General features: G+C 41.5%; 1 protein-coding gene across 1 annotated transcript in view; it reads right to left on the bottom strand.

The window, feature by feature from the left end:
* The window catches only part of fbxo10 (F-box protein 10), a 46,031-nt gene continuing 23,002 nt past the window's right edge, over positions 1-23,029 (bottom strand). The window contains exons 4-11 of the mRNA XM_078214227.1: positions 19,498-19,647; positions 16,161-16,297; positions 14,776-14,846; positions 13,713-13,865; positions 7,836-8,111; positions 5,902-6,212; positions 5,478-5,659; positions 1-744 (exon numbers count right to left, since the gene is read on the bottom strand). Of these exons, the coding sequence (XP_078070353.1) occupies positions 558-744; positions 5,478-5,659; positions 5,902-6,212; positions 7,836-8,111; positions 13,713-13,865; positions 14,776-14,846; positions 16,161-16,297; positions 19,498-19,647 (1,467 nt within the window). The 3' untranslated portion in view covers positions 1-557. The remainder of the gene's footprint in view (positions 745-5,477; positions 5,660-5,901; positions 6,213-7,835; positions 8,112-13,712; positions 13,866-14,775; positions 14,847-16,160; positions 16,298-19,497; positions 19,648-23,029) is intronic.

Below are 23,029 nucleotides of genomic sequence, written 5' to 3'. Positions count from 1 at the left end.
TGATATGAAATGTTCTTTTACTCTTGAAGATAAAAACTTTAGAAGGAATTTGGTACTAGTCCACAAAGAAAATTAAAATTTTACGAAAAATGAAATGTATGGTAGCTTCTCAAATAGGTGAAATTACATTCATAACCATCACTTATTTAAGTGCTCAGAGAAATCTTATTTCTGTGTAGATGTCAGCTCAAAACAGTCATGTTCAGAATTGCATGGACACGAGAGTAAACGTCATCCCTTGTTACATTGCAGCTGGAGTAAAAATACATGTATAAGATTGGCAGCTGTTAATAATGGTACGAAACTAGGAACTTTAATAAGCAGGTCTACACTTCTATTAGAGGGTTGCACCATGTTATTAAACTCCAAATGGAGATTGCCAACAATAGAGGCATTTATTTGATTATATTATCTCCAAGCTAACCTGCGAGGAAGTGAATTAATTAAAGACAATGCCTCCAAGTTTCTTTTCCATTATTAAAAACACGTTTGATACAGGAATTGAGGCATTAAATCATTTTAGTGGCACATTCTGTACCAGTGCTGATTTTAATTAATTAAAGGATGGAACAGAAAATGCTCCCGTTGTCATGGCAGCCCCCTTCAACCCTTGCAGCTATTCGAGTTGTCATGGATGCAACTCTTTGACGAGTCTGAACCATGGAGGTGGCTCGATTTGATCCATCAACAAGTGGCCGTGCTGGAGGATTGTCCAGTTTCCAGGCTATGCCAGATCTGCAAGAACTAACAGAGAAATGTTCCATTAAAGACGTGAGGAATATTGTTTACAGGTTTCACTTGATATCGTGCACAAGCAACAATGGTGTTCAACCCACAGGCTGATACAATGAAGCAACCATTACTCAGTCTGTAGAGAAAGCCGAGTGACTAATCTCATTCATTCTTGACATCAATTCCCATTTGCTGAAATAGCGCTGTATTGTACAAGAACCAAACCAATCACATTTGAAATAGAACGTATAGCATAAAAATCTCAAATGCATTAGTGTTGACGTGCTGCAGTTTACTATAAAAATTATAAAGGACATATCCAGGTTTGGAGACCACCATGGATATACTGTGCTCACCACTTACCCTCATTTAGGTTAGAGGGATTAGCCATGCTAAATATGTGGGCAGGATATGGGCCTGGGTAAGGTATTCTTGTCAGAGAGTCATTGCAGACTCAACAGGCCGAATCGCCTCTCTGCACTGTAGGGATTCTATGAAAGGTCACTTTTACATGAATCTTTATCAGACTATTGTAATAAGAGTTATTGAAGCAATCAAACTTTACCTGCTACCTTGGCAAAGATAAAATGGAATAAACCATCCAGGAAAGATGGTCCCATGTTTCCCTCCGTCATACTTGAGAGGTATCATTTCAAGACTAAGTCAAGAATTTTACCATGTTGTGCAAGACGGAGTGCAGCAATTAGTAATACAAATGGAAAATGATTTATAGGAGACGCATCATGGCAAGCATTCCAAAATAGTAACAGGACTACATCCAAATCATGTTTGTACCAAAGCACTCAGTATTCGTGATGGGGACTGTATTCACAGTTTGATGTCATAGCAGTGAACACAACACTGAGCATGTTTAATGTCCCCTTATCAGTAGATAATCGTTGTGGAGATCATAAAACCCTCCCACCATTGGAATATAATCATTCTATTGAGTGGTATGATGATGATCATGGCCATGGAAGAAGTGTTCACACTACCAATCAGCCTGCAAATTCTTCCAATACTTCACATTTTCCTCTAAAGAAAGAATGTGAAGATTTGAAAATAGCAAATAAACTTGTTAAAATCAGGAGTGTCAATACTGACTCAGATATGTCTCACTGATTTCCCACTTTGAAAAGTATTAAGGAATAACAAGTAAATATAATTTCCAATCCTTTAAAACCCCAATGAAAACCATGGATGTATCTAAATATACATCTCTTCATCCACACAAAATTAACTTTGACTCTTTAAATCCCAATGTATTACATTTCCCTGAAATGTAATTGCATACATTTGTCTTTAGTTAGCATGAAAGAAACAACTTTGAATAAAAGAGCCTCGACAAAGTTAGGGAGAGAAGCCATTAGCTTTAGAAATAGCTTGTCCACTGGAATCAGGTGGTGCTGATGCTACATGGATATCAGAAGTAAATTGGAGTAAACAACTGATTCAGAGATTCTCTTTCTACTCAGAATGAAATGATTCCCTGCAGATTACTTTTTTTAGTTTTTCTATCTTGTGGCATAAGAGCTAGCACTTAAAAAGGAAAATTCACCAACTCCACCCTGCCTTTTAAAAAAAATTTTTTTACTCCATCCTTAAAATTACAAAGCCAATGCTCAGAATGGACTGGGCAAATCCAAATCCGTTCCTTGCTTCAAAATCCAATTGAATCCAATTCATGTCCCCAAAAAAGGGACAAAAATTATCCAAAGCTGACAAGATGAGGCATTATACCGCATCTTGGAATTGGTCTGATTGCTTGATCTTAGCCAAAAGACCGAGACTCCAGCCTGCCAGCAGAATACTGAGCTCATAGGGAGGAAAGGATTAAAAAACGCTGTTCCAGGCCACCCACTGAAACTTGTCACCTTTGAGTAGCAGTTGCTGCAGGAAGTGTTGAATTGATTAACTTATCCAGCTACCAAGCCCTTAAACTGAGCTCACACTTACTCTATGATCCATTAGAAAAGCCTCACTGAAATTCAGTCTAACCCTTAGCTTTCCACTCTCAATACTGATTCAATCCCAATTTCAATTATTCGAGACCTGCCAAGTTTGGTAAACTATGGGCAGATTGGCCAGCATAGCATTAACACACTGGTACACGAGGGGAGAAATTAGACCAGGAATTTTAATAACTTTAAACTTCTAATACAGGGTCACACACAGACTCCTGAAGCATTCCCAATGGATCCGGAAGATGGAAATATACTGTTTGGCATATCACAGAAAGATCCCATGTTAATCCCTGGCTTTATCCAATCAAGTTACAGCAGCAGTAGGGGTGCCTGAATTAGTCTTGGCACTATGGGCTGACCACCTCTGAATAACTGTTGCAGTGGATGAATTATGTGCTGATGGGATGGGTCTGTGACGTAACGCTTAGATGCGTTTTGCTACAGGTGACAAAAAACAGACAACTGCTGTTATAAGGTAAGCATTTTTTATTACTTTAATTGGAAGGAGAGGTTGTGCCTCACTAACCTGATTGACTTTTTCGAGGAAGTGATGAAGATGACTGATGAGAGTAGGGCAGTGGATGTTATCTACATGGACTTCAATAGGGCCTTTGACAAGGTCCCTCATGGCAGACTGGTACAGAAGGTGAAATTGCACGGAACTGGCTCGGTCATAGCGGCACGGTAGCACAGTGGTTAGCACTGCTGCTTCACAGCTCCAGGGTCCCGGGTTCGATTCCCGGCTCGGGTCACTGTCTGTGTGGAGTTTGCACATTCTCCTCGTGTCTGCGTGGGTTTCCTCCGGGTGCTCCGGTTTCCTCCCACAGTCCAAAGATGTGCGGGTTAGGTTGATTGGCTAGGTTAAAAATTGCCCCTTAGAGTCCTGGGATGCGTAGGTTAGAGGGATTAGTGGGTAAAATATGTGGGGGTAGGGCCTGGGTGGGATTGTGGTCGGTGCAGACTCGATGGGCCGAATGGCCTCCTTCTGCACTGTAGGGTTTCTATGATTTCTATGATAGGAGACAGACAGTAGCAGTGGAAGGGTGCATTTCTGAATGGAGGGCTGTGACTAGTGGCATTCTTCGGAGATCAGTGCTGGGACCTTTGCTGTTTGTAATATATAAATGATTTGGAAGAAAATGTAACTGGTTTGATTAGCAAGTTTGTGGACGACACAAAGGTTGGTGGATTTGCAGATAGCAATGAGGACCATCAGAGGATAGAGCAGGATATAGATCGGTTGGAGGCTAGGGCGGAGAGATGACAGATGGAGTTTAATCCGGACAAATGTGAAGTAATGCATTTTGGAAGGTCTAATACAGATGGGAAATATACAGCAAAATGACAGAACCCTTAAGAGTATTGATAGGCAGAGGGATCTGGGTGTACAGGTACACAGGTCACAAAGTAGCAACGCAGGTGGAGAAGATAGTCAAGAAGGCATACGGCTTGCTTGCTTTCATCGGCCAGGGCATTGAGTTTAAAAATTGGCAAGTCATGTTGCAGCTTTATAGAAACTTGGTTAGGCCGCACTTGGAATATAGTGTTCAATTCTGGTCGCCGCACTACCAGAAGGATGTGGAGGCTTTGGAAAGGGTACAGAAAAGATTTGCCAGGATGTTGCCTGGTGTGGCGGGCATTAACTATGAAGTGAGGTTGGCGAAACTTGGTTTGTTCTCACTGGAACGACAGAGATTGAGGGGTGACCTGATAGAAGTCTACAAGTTTATGATGGGCATGGACAAAGTGGATAGTCAGAAGCTTTCCCCCAGGGTGGAAGAGTCAATTACTAGGGGGCAGATGGTTTAAGGTGCAAGGGGCAAGGTTTAAAGGAGATCATAGAATCATCATAGAAACCCTACAGTACAGAAAGAGGCCATTCGGCCTATCGAGTCTGCACCGACCACAATCCCACCCAGGCCCTACCCCCATATCCTACCCACTAATCCCTCTAATCTACGCATCCCAGGACACTAAGGGGCAATTTTAGCATGGCCAATCAACCTAACCCGCACATCTTTGGACTGTGGGAGGAAACCGGAGCACCTGGAGGAAACCCACGCAGACACGAGGAGAATGTGCAAACTCCACACAGACAGTGACCCAAGCCGGGAATCGAACCCAGGTCCCTGGAGCTGTGAAGCAGCAGTGCTAACCACTGTGCTACCGTGCCGCCCCTTATGTATGAGGCAAGTTGTTTTTTTTTTTAAACAGAGGGTGGTGGATGCCTGGAACTCGCTGCCGGAGGTGGTAGTGGAAGCAGATACGATACTGACTTTTAAGGGGCAACTGGACAAATACATGAATAGAAATAGAGGGATATGGTCCCCGTAAGGGTCGTTCAGACGGGCAGCATAGTCGATGCAGGCTTGGAGGGCCGAAGGGCCTGTTCCTGTGCTGTAATTTTCTTTGTTCTTTGGAAAAGGTATTCACATAAAGTTAAAAGCAAGCCAAGTAATAAAATTCTGATGGTTTATTTCATATGCATCAGTCTTATGATATAACCATCATGCATTTTTTTTAAAAATGGAACTGAAATTGTCAGGTTAGGAGAAGTGAAATTCCAGCAGGTGCACTTCCCCCCACCTCTCTCCAAACCAGAAATCCTAAAATGGCAGGTCCCACCCTAACCTTTCCCAGCCTGAGAAAGTGTAGGCAGAAAGAGAAGAAAATAAGCAGGTAGAGGACATGACCGCAGTGCAGATGGCCATGTGGTGGATGACATATTTATCTAAGGAAATTTTTTCCGAAAATAAATAACTTACAAAGAACAGAACTCACTTTTTGTTGCAGGCTAAAATTTCATTATTCTGCACGGTACATCTCTCTGGGTTTTCAGTTTTCTCCAAAATAGTCTTCCCTACTTTTCCTCTGAAGATTTGATTCTCTTGCACTGCTCCCTTAGCTTGGTCCAAGATTGCAATCCCATAGTCGTGAAGAGATTGGATTCTGTTCTTTGTCACCTGAAGCAAAGCGCATCTAGGCATTAGGTCACAGACTCATCCTGTCAGTACTTAATTCATCTACAGTCAATGAAAGTGCAGGGTATTTTAACATTGATGAGTAATGTAGCCTAATTAGACAAGATGATAGAGGGAGACATATTCTGGATTACACTCTAGATGCAAAATACTGCAACTGTACACTCAGAAAATAATGGTCAAGGTTACTAAAAGACAATTTAAAATTCTGATGCAGAACCCACCTTCATGTCTGCATTCTCGAGTAGCTGCAGACCACATCCATGATTTCCCAGGATGTCATTTTCCAAGACAGTGCCTTCTCCCTTCGAGGTGACACCATGGCTGCTGTTGTCATAGATACCATTCCCCCGAAGTTCAACTTTGCATCCTGCTTCTACAAGAACTCCACCTACACTGTTGCAGGTGATGCTATTGTTTGTGATGTGGGTGAATTGACTGCTCTGATAAACTGCAATCCCATTGTCATGGTTGGCATGGACTGCATTGGCTATTATGTTGAGTGTCTCGCTGCTTTTTATGTACAGTCCAGCAGCTGATAAGAAATGAGAGGAAAAAGAACATCAGCCAGCACATGAAACTGCAGTAGTAATAAATGCACAGGATGGAACAGGAAAAGGGAATAAACAATAATCCTTTCTATAACCAATTTAATTGCATTATGGCTAAATTTCTATCGATATGAACTGATAATTCCAATTATGCCTTTTTGGGAGCACCATTACTGCAAGGAGACGGCCCAAACCTTCACAGGGCAACTAGACTTGGGCAATAGTTATGGCCTGGTCAACGTCACCCACATAGGAACAGGAGGAGTAAACCTGTTCTGTCATTCTATTAGATTACGGCTAATCTGTACCTCAACTCCATTTACCAGTCTTTGATCCAAATCTCTTGATAACCTTATAAAAAAACATTTAATCAATCTCAGTCTTAATTTCAACTGACACTATCTTTCAGGAAAAAGAGTATCAGATTTCCACTACCCCTTTCATGCAAAGAGCAGTAGAGAACAAAGCAAAAGACTGAACAACATGCCACTGGGACAAGTTAATGGATGGGAGAGCATCATATTATTACTGTGGGATAATATAATGATACACCTGGCCTTTAAATCAGGTTGCTTGAAAAGTAACAACCCAGATATCAATCCATACAGCCAATCCTAGTGATGTTTCTTGTTACCATCACTTCTCAATCCTCTGTGCACTTTCAGTCTTGGCAAAAGCTACTAACTGCTGAGATTACACTCTTAAAACCTTTCAACATTTCTGACATGTCTGTGGAGCAAAGAGATATTTCAACTTTGGCAGCAAATCAAAATAAAAGCAACAGAAGATCAGGAAAATCAGGATGTTGTGTATAATGAACAACCGATCTGCCACTGCCTGTTCTTCCCACGCAATGAAACTGAATTTTAATCTTCAACCAATTATATTGCACATACATGCAATTTTCCATTCTCAGTGCAAGTACCTACATCAGCTAGTATTTGCAAATAATTAAGGAAGTGGGCTGATCCAGAAATCTTGAGTGGTGTTCGCACATTGTGGGAGTATAACTGAAGTCAACAGAAATGACTGAGAGAATGTTTAATGGTTGACTGAAACAAAACTACTTTTTAAATACCATCACCCCATGTCAAAATTACTTTGGTGGGGGTGGGAGGGATTTAGAACTGAATTATAACAGTGTTCTTTGCATGGTACGATGCCCCTTTCCTTGTAACACAGCCTATCTTCCAATATACATTGAGCAGCAAATGGGAGATTTGCTGGTGGCTAAAAAAAAACACTTCACCAGAGGCACCTCTTCATTCAGAACAAAATTGAAACCAAAGAAGAAACCAGCACAGAAACTGGTCATTCAGCCCAACAGGTCTTTATCAATGTCTAAATTCCATATGTACCTCCATCCACCTTCAACATTAGGAGCATTCCCACCAAGTTTACAAGCTTTTATTAGAATTACAAAATGGTTTTATTTTCAATAACAATTACTTTATAGTCTCCATCAGCCAAATTGTGATTTTGTCTTTAAATTAAGTTATCCTACCTTAGCTTTGTGACCAAATGTCTGAAGACATTTAAAATCAATTAGTCACACGTTTTTCTCAAGCTACTTACAAAAGTTGCTGTGGCTCGGATTGCCCACTTACCGCCATTGTGATTGATGTTGTTAAACTCAATCAGTGCCACAGTGATTGGCTTGTGTGATGTGTATCGCTCCTCATCACTGTCAAAGTCATTTTCCCAATTGATGATCTCCCCTTCGTCATTGAAATTCTCATTGCCTCCTTGGTTGTTGAGGTAGTCATTTGCGTCATCTTTACGACAGAAGACAGCCACTCCGTAGATGTTGTTACGGCTGATCTGATTATTGGCAATGTGGGGGAGACTAGAGGACATGACCCACACACCACAACCCTTGTTACCTGCATAAATGTTTACCAACAAAATTAATTTTTAAAATTGGGATTCAGAAAACAAAGAACAGTTTTATTTAAGATGCATTTTTCTTTCAGATTCCCCCCTCCCCCCTCTTTAGAAGTGTGTACCCACACAGGTGTACAATTCCACCAGTAATCCCACCCCAGGACTTTGTCTAGTAACTGATCTTCTTGCAGGAAGTTAGGCAGTGAGTACTGCCACACAAATCGCAGAGATTGTACCCCATTCGCACAGATATGGCCCTTTCCAACTGCTATTTGTTGACAGCAGCTACTGTGGTACTGACTAGAAATGGAAACCAAGACCATTCTGGTCACTGTGAGGGGGGTGCGGGATAGTGATTTTAACCCTGCCTAACTGTTATAAGAAAGCAAGGAAAGCATTACCTTTACAGGGCAACTGAAGTCTGGCTGACTGACAGGATGGTAATGAGACTAACACAGGGATGGACTCTCTATATGAAGCACTAAAACTATAGCTTATTCAGAATTTTCAGATACCAGTCCGTTTACATTGATTTATGGAAATTTCTAAAGAAACCTTTCTCCTGTAATCACAAATTTACAACACAGCAACCAGCTGTTTGACTCAACTAATCTATGCCAGCATTTATGCACCACACAGGCCCTTCTTTGTCTAACTCTAACAGCACAGCTTTCTATTCACAGAAACAGGAGGAGTAGCTACTTAGCCTCTTGAGCCTGTTCCACCGTCATTCAATGTGAGATCACAGCTGATCTGGGACCTAACTCACATACCCGCTTTTTAATGTGAAAATCCTCTTGATAGAACCACAGGAAATTACAGCTCAGAAACAGGCCTTTTGGCCCTTCTTGTCTGTGCCGAACCATTTTTTGGTTACCTTTGGTTTAACAAAAATCTATCAATCTCAGATTTAAAATTAACAATTGGTCTAGCATCAGTTGCTGTTTCCACATTACTGTGGAAACAACAGTATGTGAACAAGTGTTTCCCAGTTTCACTCCTGAAAAGGCTGGCTCTAATTTTTTGACTATGTCACTTAGTCCTCGGCTCTCTAACTCACAGAAATAGTTTCTATCCACCCTGTTTCCCCTTAATATCTTGAAAACTTCAACCAGTCACCCTATAAACTTCTAAATTCCAGGAAATACAACCTCTACACTGCACTCCAGCCAAATCCAATACATCCTTCCCAAGACTTGGTATCCAGAACTGTGGTGTGGTCTGACCTGGGCTATGTATAGCTGTAGCATGATTCTAAAGACCAATATTCTATTAGCCTTTCTGATTATTTCACGAAGAACACTTGGACCCTATCTCAAATCTTTGGAGCTCCAGTGTTTTGAATTTTTCACTTTTTAGAAAGACCGCTGTTCTAACCATTTAAAGTCCAAAGTGGATAACCTCACATTTGTCTGCATTGAAATCCATTTATTACAGTTTGCCCATTCACTTAAATCTATTAATATATTTTTGTAATTTTATGCTTCCTTCTAAACTGTTTACAATGCCACCTACCATAGTATCATTGGCAAATTTAGATATGCAACTCTCTAGCCCATCATCCAAGTCATTAATGAATAGAATGAATCGTTGAGGCCCCAATACAGATTCTTGCAGGACACCACTTATCACATCCTGGAAATAGAGCACTTTCCTATTATTCCTAGTCTCTGGCTCCTGTTTCAGCAATTTCCTAACTAGGTTAATAATTTGCCTTCAGTTTGATTAACTTGAACTTTAGCTAACAGAATGCATTTAATAAAATCCCTCTTGAGAGACTGAAAGTCTAGATACATGACATGCATTCTGATGAAAGGTCACAGACCTGAAAAATTGACTGTGTTTCTCCACAGATGCTGCCAGACCTACTGAATATTTCCAACATTCTCTGTTTTAATCTTTATAAACTCCCCCATCCACCATGCCAGCTACCTGTTCATAAAATTCAAATCAGATTTGTCAGGCATTATCTATTCTTTACAAATCCATGCTGGCTCTCCCTGATGAGATGAAAATTTTCAAGGTGGTCAGTCATCTGATACTTAATTATAGACTCTAGCAATTTCCTGACAACAGATGTTAGGCTAACTGTTCTATAATTCCCCAGTTTCTCTCCTAAACAGAGGAATGACATGCACAATTTTCCAATCTAAAAAAAGGGTCTCTGAATTGATAGAACTTTGGCAGGCTATAGTTCAGGCATCTGAAATATTTTGACCGCCTTCCTTTAAAATCCATGGAATGGAAACAATTTGCTCTGGGATTTGTCATCTTTTTTTGGTACAGTACCAAAACTTTTATATAGATTCTACCCAAGCTCCTAAACAAATACAAGCAGAATTACAAATTTAAGTCTGAAATTCCATGGAATGTGCACTCATTTCCTCAGCAGGACATGGCCTGTGGTTTTATTGTGTTTTGAAAGATGAAGATGATATTTGTCGTCCTTTAGTGTCATCAATTTTTCCACAAGTTATCTTGCTAACGTTAACTTTTGTTATGTCACCGATTTAATAACAGTTTTCTTGGGGATGTCTGGCATGCTGACCTCTTCCTCTATTGTAAATACTGAAGCAAAGTTTTGCATGCCTAGAACTTCCTTATATTCACTGACATCACCATTAACAGTTTTGAAGGAGCTCACATTCCTCCTAACCACCCTCTTTTCCTCATCAAATTGTAAAAGTTTTGTTCTGTTTTGTGCTGATTTTGATAGCCCTTGCCAATTGATTTTGATGATCCTTTTTTGTAGCTCTCACTATTTGCTTGGTCACCCTTTGCTGCTCAGTTATTATCTTTCCGTTTGTCAGGATCCACACTTGTAAGCTTTTTCTTTTTAGTTCTATGTTGTTTTTTAGTTGTCTATGGCTGTCTTTTTTAGCAAGTAAAATCCTTGCCCTTTTGAGGTAATTACAGGTTGTATTCTTTTAAGAATCAGATTTGCCCAGTTTACAGTGGACAGTCTCGACGTCATCCCATTGAAGTCAGCCTTACCGAAATCCAGAACCTTAGCTGTTCCCTTTCAACCACTGCACTGTACGCAATCATATAAATAATCATTATTAGTGTTCACACATCGTTAGGCTATTAACTAAATATAAATCTGGCACATGCCTAAATTCAATACAGTTCACCTTTTCCTACATATGTTGTGTGTAGCTTCCCCTCAAATGTATCTATGCCATTCACTTCAACTACTTGTGATAGTAAATTCCACATTCTCACCACTCAGTGAAGAAGTTTCTCCTGAATTCTATACTGGTTCATTAGTGACTGTTGTATATTTACGACCTCTAGTTTTGGTCCTCCTCAAATGGAAATATTTTCTCCAAGTCTAGCCTCTCAAATCCTTTCATCATCTTAAAGACCTCTATTCGGTTACCTCTTCAACTTTGTTTCTAAAGGAAGTGCCCCAGGCTGTATAGTCTTTCCTAGTGAAACAAAAATATTTTCTCTTGTCTTGATTTGTTGCAACCAGTACTTGGGCACCCCATCCTGGAATAGTTTCTACATATTTTACTATAGAATGGAATGCACCTGGGCCACAGGAGTAAGGAATGGTGTTGAAGCAGATCAGTTTAAAGAGATCAAGACCTTAGTAAGTACAATGTTCAACATGCCCAACCAGTGCAGAGCAGCAATCAACAGAGCTCAATAGGATGATAAGCAACAGTACATCATAAAACAGTAAAATACAAGTCAGAGAAATTAATGATCTCTCAATTCTGTCATCCTTGTGAACCTTTTTTGCATTCTCTCAGCCATCTTTATATCCTTTTTGCATTATAGAAACCAGAATTGTGCACAGTACATACCAGATATGGCACATGATGATAGAATAAAACAGACATACTGGGAGCATCATTTTGAATAATTGAAAAGACTAATTGGAAGCCCAATTCCAATGCAATTGTAAAGCATTAATAATATTGCAAACAAACTTTACAGCGAAAAAGCAATACCTGTTCAATAAAGTGCCAGAACTCCCTAATGAAAAGAAAATAGACACAAGCGCCCAAACGTGTTCAGATTTTATTCAGCATGATTAATTCCAAATGTAAAAGGTTAATTTCCTACTCTGGCCTTGTGATGGCTGTGAAGGAGGTTGTTAACAGAGCAGACTCATTTAGGACTATGTAAATTAAATCAGGGAGATTAACTGCATTGCATTCTCATCACAGCTATGGAATTCAGTGCAATGTTTATATGAAGTCATTGTGAATTAATAACACAGTTGTTGAACCTTCAGCAGTCCTGTGCATAAAAGAAGTGCAATGTCAAAAGATGATGTAATTAAGATTGTGAGGGTCTATCAACAATTTTCCATCCAGTTAATTAATCACTTATTAATTAAACTAAGAAAGCAAGATGCTTTTCATGGTCTCCAGATTTGGCCATACCTTATGGAACTGTCCAAGCACCACTTTTACAGTGCAGAAACAGGTCATTGGACCCATCATGCCTGTGCTGGCTTTTAGAAAGAGCTATTCAATTAATCCCACTCATCTGTTCCTTCCCCGTAGCCCTGCAATGTTTTATTTTTAAGTATATATCCATTTATCTTTTGTCTCCCTCCACATTAGAATATCCAATTGTTTCTTAAATGATCCAAGGGGTTTCATTATTCCACCCAAGTCCATTCAAAGTGTTGACCACAGTGTGCGTGAAGGAACTTCCTAATATCAGACCTAGATTTGTCATTTACAAGTTTGAATCTGTGTCCTATTTTCCCTCTCTGATGATTTAGTTTTGAGCAATTCTCTAATCTACCTTTTCCATTCTGTTTATAATCCCATAAAGTTCTACAAGGTCATTTCTTGGACACCACCTTTCTATGCTGAAAAGCCAAGCTTTCACCTAGTTTTACCCTTAACAATGGGAGTTTAGCCTTTTGGCTCTTTTCTGCATGACATAATCCATTGAATGCCTGTCTTGTGTCTCGGTGACCAGAACTAGACACAATGCTCACAGTGCCATCTTACCAAAGCACTATACAGTTTGATCATTAATTTCTCTGACTTGTATTTTACTGTTTTATGATGTACTGTTGCTTATCATCCGATTGAGCTCTGTTGAATGCTGCTCTGCACTGGTTGGGCATGTTGAACATTGTACTTACTAAGGTCTTGATCTCTTTAAACTGATCTGCTTCAACACCATTCCTTACTCCTGTGGCCCAGGTGCACTCCATTCTATAGTAAAATATGTAGAAACTATTCCAGGATGGGGTGCCCAAGTACTGGTTGCAACAAATCAAGACAGAAGAGAAAATATTTTTGTTTCACTAGCAATCTATTTGGATACAGCAATAGGATGGAAAGAGTTAGAGTCAGCTTGTGTGGAATATAAATGTTGGCATAGGATTGTTGGGCCAAATGGCCTGTTTCTGTGCTATAGCATCTATATAATTCTGATTGGTATTCTATAAATCCCTTTCAACATTAAGAAGATCTTTGCCACATCATTAATTGGACAGGACATCTTAATTATAACCAACCAATCTGCACTGAGGCTAATGTAATTAACAAGAACAAACTTGCGTTGAGATTTGATTACATAAGGCATAAGATGAGTTGAAATATAATCTATTGCACTCTTACCATATATGGTATTTCCTTCTATTAACCCTTTCCCTCGCTCTCCCACAACAACTCCATCTGAATAACCGTAACAGATGAGATTCTTTCTCAGAATAGGATCTCCTCCTCGCCGAATATCTGCACCTCCCCAATGATTTTCACGTATAATATTTTCTAAAATTGAAACAAAATGTAGGTAATATAGCCAGTTGGAATGCAAACCACATTAAATGTCATAGAAGTACTTACTCATCTGTAACCAAGTAACTAAAGTCAGTGGATTTTTGGTGAAGCTGGCAGTGTTTACCTGTTCATGCCCATCTCTGGGGCTAGGGGTTGAACCTCGATAGAAATTACCAGTGCGATGCATATTAAACTCTAAGGAATAGGGCAGTGCTCAAGGTGCATACTTGCCTGTAAAACACTGCGCTGTGCCTTTGCCAAGACTATTTACAGCAACTCTCCATCATTCTCTTGTTTCCAATCCTCTGCTGAAGACTGTGACCAATGCTCACGCATGCTTCTATGAGCTGCAGACACCCTGCTCTAGCTATTTTTCATTTGTGGGTCTAAACAGTAAATGTCACCAGGTTATATGACAGTAAGGAGCATCACAGCAGAGGTCAATCCTGCCCTAACCTGCATACTTCTCCAGCAGCTGTACTGGGCAAGGAATAACCATAGATGATAGACACAAATTATTTTAAAGTTTCAATTAACAGAAAAGCTCCAAACTCCAACCAGAAGATCAAATCATGAACAGTCAAGAGTTGCACACTACATGTGGGGAAAATTTGAAGAAGAGAGCCCTCCCCTGATGGATGCAGTTTTTTGAAAGGTTGTGAATATTAAGTGGGAACGAAAGATGCTTTTTATTCCAAAACAACAGGTAAATCAGACATGAGAAAGTTTATACAAACAATAAGGATAATAAAAATACACCTTCTATCAGTTTTTTAAAAAGCAGTGTGTTTGAGTTCTTGATACAATATAGAATAGGAAGATAAGCATAGACTCATAGAATACTTAATTCAAATACTTGTGTCTTGGTTAAAAAGCCCATGTTGTAAAGCTGCATACTGACCTAATATTTGGCCCCTTCCATTTTCATTCACTGCAACACCTGCAGCAAGTCCTTGGTAAATGTGATTCCCACTGTGAAGAGACACATTATTAACTAAACACACACTGCATTAGAGAGTGTTGCTGTCCATGCTGATGACAGTTGAAGGGGGAAATCTCTGACTACACCTGCAAAGTCACCACTGGCATACCTCAGGATTCCAGCCTTACCCCCCCACCACATTCTCTCCATTAAATGCTCTTCCTCTGGAATGTTACCCAGAGGCTTTCGCATGCATTTCAATGACATTCGGCACTTTGAGCGAGTGAAAAAAGAAACAACTTAAAGTTATTTAGCATCTTTCATGATCTCAGACTGCCTCACAGCCAGTGAAGTGCTCGTGATGTGTAGTTACTCTTGTAATGGGGGAAAGGCAACCAATTTAGGCCAGCAAGATCCCACAAACAATAATGAAATAATTGATCAATTTGGGTTTTTTTTTCAGTGATGGTGGTTGAGATAAATATTGCCCAGGATCACCTGAAGGGGCAGACAGGACCGTGGCTTAATGCCTCCTCAAAAAGAAAGCACAACATTGAAGCATTCCCTCAGTACGGAGTTGAAATGTCGATCTGGATTTTGTGTTCAAGTCTCTGGAAGGGGACTTGAACCCATAGCCTTCTGACTGAGGCAAAAGTGATACCATGGAGTCAAACCTCTACCATCAACACAATACTTGGGTTATGACAATTTGGGAGCTAAACAATGTTACTATCTGTTTGAGATGCCATAAAGACATTCATTGCCATATCACCAGCACCGTTTTAACCTAGAATTCATGCTAAAACAGACATAGCATAGTCTATTAACTGTTTGATAGTTAACTTTATCACAAGTCATTTATAATTGACTTTTAAAAATAAATACTCAGTACCTACATATGACCTTAGCTTGGGAATATTCCATAGTATCCTTTTAAAAAAAAATCAATGCTTTGAAAGCATGTTTTAGTAAAACTCAGTGGAATGGCTGATATCCAGGCTTCCAGACTTTGTTACACAAATGGCACAATGTACCTTTTTCCACTGTTACTTTTTAATGAAGATGTGCAGATTACATTTAACTATTCATGATATACACACAAAGGAGGTAATGCAACTTGGGATTTGTAGATTCAGCAATTACTCTTGACAAAAACATGGTGTATTGACTATTTATACCTCAGGTGCTAAGCAACAAAATGCAATTCTCAGTTACTACAAATGTATTTAGAAGATTCCTGGTCATGCAAATATCTTTAATGCTCAGTCAGGCATTACACAAACCCCAGGAATCACAGCTGTGCCTGAGAGATTAAGACCAAAATGACAGAAGCTGCAAACGAGACTGGTTACTGGAGCACTCACCTCACCACAGGGTTTCCGTTATATAAAATGTAGATGCCAGCTTCTTTATTTCCAAAGATTCGATTACTGCGAATGATGCCTTTTCCATTCCCAAGCACAACAATTCCAGAGCGATGGCCACTGTGTATCTGGTTACACTGCAGAGCAAAGCAAAAAAGACAGGGAACTGCCACAGTTAAGTATTGCTGTTTGAATGCCATCATTAAAAGATCTAAACATTCAGACTCAAACCATGAGGCCATTGCAAAATAGCTCAGATAGAGCTCAAGTTGAGTAACTGACCCACGCAGACAAGAACATCTCTCTTTCTCCATCCCGAACAGATTCAGTCACCAAATTCATGTTGCTAGGGATGCTCGGGTGGTGCACACAGTTAGGGCACTCCTCTGAGATTGGGAATAAAGGAATATTATTAGGCCAGAATAGATAGGAGTTTTATGGATCCAAGTTTGGATCCTAGACCAAGTTTGGATGTTCAAAAGAGTCAAAGTTAGTGTTAGTGGGATGGAAATGTGCTATAGTTAATCTCAGACCATTGGTTCCAGCTCCCGATCACAATCCAATGATTCTTTTCAGATGTCAGGTGATGACAGAATTGCATTTGTCTGACTGAATTAGCATTATCAGTCTTCATGAAGAAAAAAGTCAGTTGCTTTCTGGCCAACAGATCAGTGTATCAGTTTTGATTATCAGGGTCTCCAAGTTGTATTTCTAATTGGAGTTTGTTTTCACCCAGCCCAATTTCCTAATCTAATAAAAAAAGACTTAAGCAGTCGGGGAGAAAACAATAATAGGAGTAGGATAATTCAAAAATTGTTTTTTTTTTGCACCCTTCTGTACAGATTGAAGAATCTGGCTGTTGTAGAGAGAAGCATTCACCACACTGATGAGCCAAATATGGGCTAGGTGGAGTAAGTTGTTCTCCAGTCTGTCCTAACACTTTTTAACCCCAATATCAGAGGAGTAGCATTTCCATTTCCCAAAACAGCATTGCTCATCGCAGTTCTCAATGTGATTTCCAATTTAATGGCAATTTAAGCAACTTGGAGGTTCCTTTGTGCTACAAGGGGCAGGTCACTTGAACATGGCTCAAAGTCATTCATGTAGAATCAGTACAACCAGCAGAATGGTGGAGATTTTCATCCGATCAGCTTGGACTGAATTCAACTTCTGACATTAAAAAGATAAGAACACGTGTAACCTGTTACATCATTAAAGTAAAAATAAAGTTTATTTATTAGTCACAAGTAAGGCTTACATTAACACTGCAATGAAGTTACTGTGAAATTCCCCTAGTCGCCACACTCCGGCACCTGTTCAGGTCAATGCACCTAACCAGCATGTCTTTCAGACTGTGGGAGGAAACTGGAGCACCTGGAGGAAACCGATAAGAGGGTTGGTAGGAGGAGAGGTACTCAATACAATTAATGTTACCAGGGAGCAGTGCTTGGTAGACTAACGGGACTGAAGGTGGACAAGTCCCCGGGCCCGGATGGAATGCATCCCAGGGTACTGAAAGAAATGTCAGAGGTAATAGCGGATGCGTTAGTGGTTATTTATCAAAATTCGTTGGATTCTGGGGTAGTGCCGGCGGATTGGAAAATGGCTAATGTTATGCCGCTGTTTAAAAAAGGAAATAGACAAAAGGCGGGTAACTACAGGCCGGTTAGCTTAACGTCTGTAGTTGGGAAAATGCTGGAATCCATCATTAAAGAAGAAATAGCAGGCCATCTGGATAAGAATGGTTCGATTAAGCAGACGCAGCATGGATTCATGAGGGGAAAGTCGTGCTTGATGAACTTGTTGGATTTTTATGAAGTTGTGACTAGTGCGGTTGACGGAGGGGAACCGGCAGATGCAGTGTTTTTGGATTTCCAAAAGGCGTTTGATAAGGTGCCTCATAAAAGGTTGCTGAAGAAGATTGGGTCACACGGAGTTGGGGGTAGGGTGTGAGCGTGGATTGGGGATTGGCTATCCGACAGGAAGCAGAGAGTCGGAATAAAGGATGCTTTTCTGGTTGGCAGATGGTAACTAGTGGCATGCCGCAGGGATCGGTACTGGGGCCTCAACTATTTACCATTTATATAGACGATCTGGAGGAGGGGACTGAGTGTAGGGTAACAAAGTTTGCAGACAACACAAAGATAAGTGGAAAAGTGAATCGTGTGAAGGGCGTAGAAGGTCTGCAGAGAGATTGGGACAGGCTGAGTGAGTGGGCGAGGATCTGGCAGATGGAGTATAATGTTGACAAATGCGAGGTTATTCACTTTGGAGGAAATAATAGCAAATTGGATTATCTAAATGGAAAAAAATTACAACATGCTACTGTGCAAAGGGACCTGGGGGTCCTTGTGCATGAGACGCAAAAACCCAGTCTGCAGGTGCAACAGGTGATCAAGAAGGCAAATGGGATGTTGGCCTATATCGCAAGGGGGATAGAATATAAAAGCAGAGATGTCTTGCTGCATCTGTACAGGGCATTGGTGAGGCCGCAGCTGGAATACTGTGTGCAGTATCGGTCTCCTTATTTGCGGAAGGATATATTGGCCTTGGAGGGAGTGCAGAGAAGGTTCACCAGGTTGATACCAGAGATGAGGGGTGTTGATTATGAGGAGAGACTGAGCAGATTGGGTTTGTATTCGTTGGAATTTAGAAGGCTGAGGGGGGATCTTATAGAGACCTATAAGATAATGAAGGGGCTGGATAGGGTAGAGGTGGAGAGATTCTTTCCACTTAGAAAGGAAGCTAGAACTAGAGGGCACAGCCTCAAAATAAAGGGGGGTCAGTTTAGGACAGAGTTGAGGAGGAACTTCTTCTCTCAGAGGGTGGTGAATCTCTGGAATTCTCTGCCCACTGAAGTGGTGGAGGCTACCTCGTTGAATATGTTTAAATCACGGATAGATGGATTCCTGATCGGTAAGGGAATTAGGGGCTATAGGGATCAGGCAGGTAAGTGGAACTGATCCACTTCAGATCAGCCATGATCTTATTGAATGGCGGGGTAGGCTCGAGGGGCTAGATGGCCTACTCCTGCTCTTATTTCTTATGTTCATGCAGATACGAGGCGAACGTGCAAACTTCACACAGACAGTGACCCAAGCCAGGAATCGAAACCAGGTCCCTGGCGCCGTGAAGCAGCAGTGCTAACCCATAAGAAATGTCAAAGTGATGGTGTTGCCAAATAGGAAACAACCTACATGATTATTTTTCGTGTGCTAAAGTGAAAAATACTTCTGTCTGTTTGGAAGCAAATTCTGATACAGCTAGACTGAGATTGGCTGCATGTTAAAATTAATGGTAGGAGACAAACAGTCATGCAGAACAAAGGGTTAATTACCAGTATCAAAGGGTTGGCTCCCTTCCGGATATCAATACCAGCCTCTGAATTGGAGTGGATGTTGTTGTCCGCAATTAGACCACCTGCTGCCAGTCGTAAAAAGATTCCTGATGCTTTGCACTGACTAATTTCATTCTTTATCATTATAATCTGAAGGCAAAAAGCAGGATCATTAGCTACTTATCAAGCAGAGCGTATTTGATTAATACGAAACCACATTAGCCATCCATGTTCACAAGCTACTATAGAACATAGAACAGTACAGCACAGAACAGGCCCTTCGGCCCACGATGTTGTGCCGAGCTTTGTCTGAAACCCAAATCAAGCTATTTCCTCCCTATCATCCCGAAGTACTCCATGTGCCTATCCAATAGCTTCTTAAATGTTCCTAAAGTTTCTGACTCCACTATCCCTGCAGGCAGTCCATTCCACACCCCAACCACTCTCTGAGTAAAAAACCTACCTCGGACATCCTTCCTATATCTCCCACCATGAACCCTATAGTTATGCCCCCAAGTTACCACTCCGTTCACCCGAGGAAATAGTCTTTGAACGTTCACTCTATCTATCCCCCTCATCATCTTATAAACCTCTATCAAGTCTCCTCTCAACCTCCTCCGCTCCAAAGAGAAAAGCCCAAGTTCCCGCAACCTTTCCTCATAAGACCTACCCTCCAAACCAGGCAGCATCCTGGTAAATCTCCTTTGCACTCTTTCGTGTTTCTCCACATCCTTCTTGTAGTGAGGTGACCAGAACTGCACACAATATTCCAAATGTGGTCTCACCAAGGTCCTGTACAGTTGCAGCATAACCCCACGGCTCTTAAACTCAAACCCCCTGTTAATGAACGCCAACACACTATAGGCCTTCTTCACGGCTCTATCCACTTGAGTGGCAACCTTCAGAGATCTATGGACATGAACCCCAATATCTCTCTGTTCCTCCACATTCTTCAGAACCCTACCTTTGACCCTGTAATCCACATTTAAATTTGTCCTACCAAAATGAATCACCTCGCATTTGTCAGGGTTAAACTCCATTTGCCATTTTTCAGCCCAGCTCTGCATCCTATCTATATCTCTTTGCAGCCTACAACAGCCCTCCACCTCATCCACTACTCCACCAATCTTGGTGTCATCAGCAAATTTACTGATCCACCCTTCAGCCCCCTCCTCCAAGTCATTTATAAAAATGACAAATAGCAGAGGACCAAGCACTGATCCCTGTGGCACTCCGCTGGTAACCAGTTTCCAGTCCGAAAATTTTCCATCCACCACCACCCTCTGTCTTCTGTTAGATAGCCAGTTACCTATCCAATTGGCCAAACTTCCCTCTATCCCACACATCCTTACTTTCTTCATAAGCCGACCATGGGGGACTTTATCAAACGCCTTACTAAAATCCATGTATATGACATCAACTGCACTACCTTCATCTACATACTTAGTTACCTCCTCAAAAAATTCTATCAAATTTGTGAGGCAAGACTTGCCCTTCACAAATCCGTGCTGACTATCCCGGATTAAGCTGCATCTTTCTAAATGGTCGTAAGTCCTATCCCTGAGGACCTTTTCCATCAACTTACCGACCACCGAAGTAAGACTAACCGGCCTATAATTACCAGGGTCATTTCTATTCCCTTTCTTAAACAGAGGAACCACATTCGCCACTCTCCAGTCCTCTGGCACCACCCCCATGGACAGCGAGGACGCAAAGATCAATGCCAAAGGCTCTGCTATCTCATCCCTTGCCTCCCAAAGACTCCTAGGATATATTTCATCAGGCCCAGGGGACTTATCAACTTTCAGTTTATTCAAAATTGCTAGTACATCTTCCATCCGAACATCTACTTCCTCCAGCCTATCAGCCTGTGACACCCTCTCTTCCTCAAAAACATGGCCCCTCTCCTTGGTGAACACCGAAGAAAAGTATTCATTCATCACCTCTCCTATCTCTTCTGACTCCATGCACAAATTCCCACTGCCGTCCTTGACCGGCCCCAACCTCACCCTGGTCAGCCTTTTATTCCTCACGTAAGAGTAAAAAGCCTTGGGGTTTTCCTTGATCCGACCCGCCAAGGACTTCTCGTGCCCCCTCCTAGCTCTCCTAAGCCCCTTTTTCAGCTCATTTCTTGCTAACTTGTAACCCTCCATCGAGCCAACTGAACCTTGTTTTCTCAATCTTACATACGCTTCCTTCTTCCTCTTGACAAGACATTCCACCTCTTTTGTGAACCATGGTTCCCTCACTCGGCCATTTCCTCTCTGCCTGGCAGGGACATACCTATCAAGGACACGCAGTATTTGTTCCTCGAAAAACTTCCACTTTTCATTAGTGCCTTTCCCTGACAGTTTCTGTTCCCATCCTATGCTTCCTAATTCCCGCCTGATTGCATCATAATTACCTCTCCCCCAATTGTAAACTATGCCCTGCCATATGGCCCTCTCCCTCTCCATTGCAATAACAAAAGACACCGAATTGTGGTCACTATCTCCAAAGTGCTCTCCCACAACCAAATCCAACTCTTGGCCCGGTTCATTTCCCATTACCAAATCCAATGTGGCCCCACCTCTTGTCGGCTTATCCACATATTGTGTCAGGAACCCCTCCTGCACACACTGCACAAAAACTGCCCCATCCGAACTATTCGACCTATAAAGGCTCCAATCAATATTTGGAAAGTTAAAGTCCCTCATGACAACTACCCTGTGACCCCCACACCTATCCATAATCTGCTTAGCAATTTCTTGCTCCACATCTCTATTACTATTTGGGGGCCTATAGTAAACTCCTAACAACGTGACCGCTCCTCTCCTATTCCTAATCTCAGCCCATATTACCTCTGTAGGCAGATCCCCTTCGAAATGCCTCTCTGCAGCCATTACACTCTCCTTGATTAACAGTGACACTCCTCCACCTCTTTTACCAGCTACCCTACACTTATTGAAACATCTATACCCCGGAACTTCCAACAACCATTCCTGTCCTTGTTCTACCCATGTCTCCGTAGTCCCAAGTGCCAATCCACGCCCCAAGTTCACCGACCTTATTTCGGATGCTCCTTGCATTGAAGTAGACACACTTCAACCCACCTTCTTGTCTGCTGGTACCCACCTTTGACCATGATACCCTTCCCAGTACCTCACTACACTCACTGACCTCCGGAGTACAACTCCTTTTCCCATCCCCCTGACAAATTAGTTTAAACCCCCCTGAAGAGCTGTAGCAAATTTCCCTCCCAGGATATTGGTGCCCCTCTGGTTCAGGTGCACCCCGTCCTGTTGGTACAGGTCCCACCTTCCCCAGAAAGTGTTCCAATTATCCACATAGCTGAAACCCTCCCTCCTACACCATCCCTGCATCCATGTGTTTAACTGCACTCTCTCCCTGTTCCTCAACTCGCTATCTCGTGGCACCGGCAACATACCAGAGACGACAACCTGTTTTGTCCTGGCTCTCAGCTTCCACCCTAGCTCCCTGAATTCCTGTTTTAAATCCCCGTCCCCTCTCTTACCTATGTCTTTGGTGCCGA

Source organism: Mustelus asterias, chromosome 6, assembly GCF_964213995.1.
Source record: "Mustelus asterias chromosome 6, sMusAst1.hap1.1, whole genome shotgun sequence".
Taxonomy (NCBI): domain Eukaryota; kingdom Metazoa; phylum Chordata; class Chondrichthyes; order Carcharhiniformes; family Triakidae; genus Mustelus; species Mustelus asterias.
Note: the sequence above shows the minus strand (reverse complement) of the source record. Positions and strands in the feature narration are given on the sequence as shown.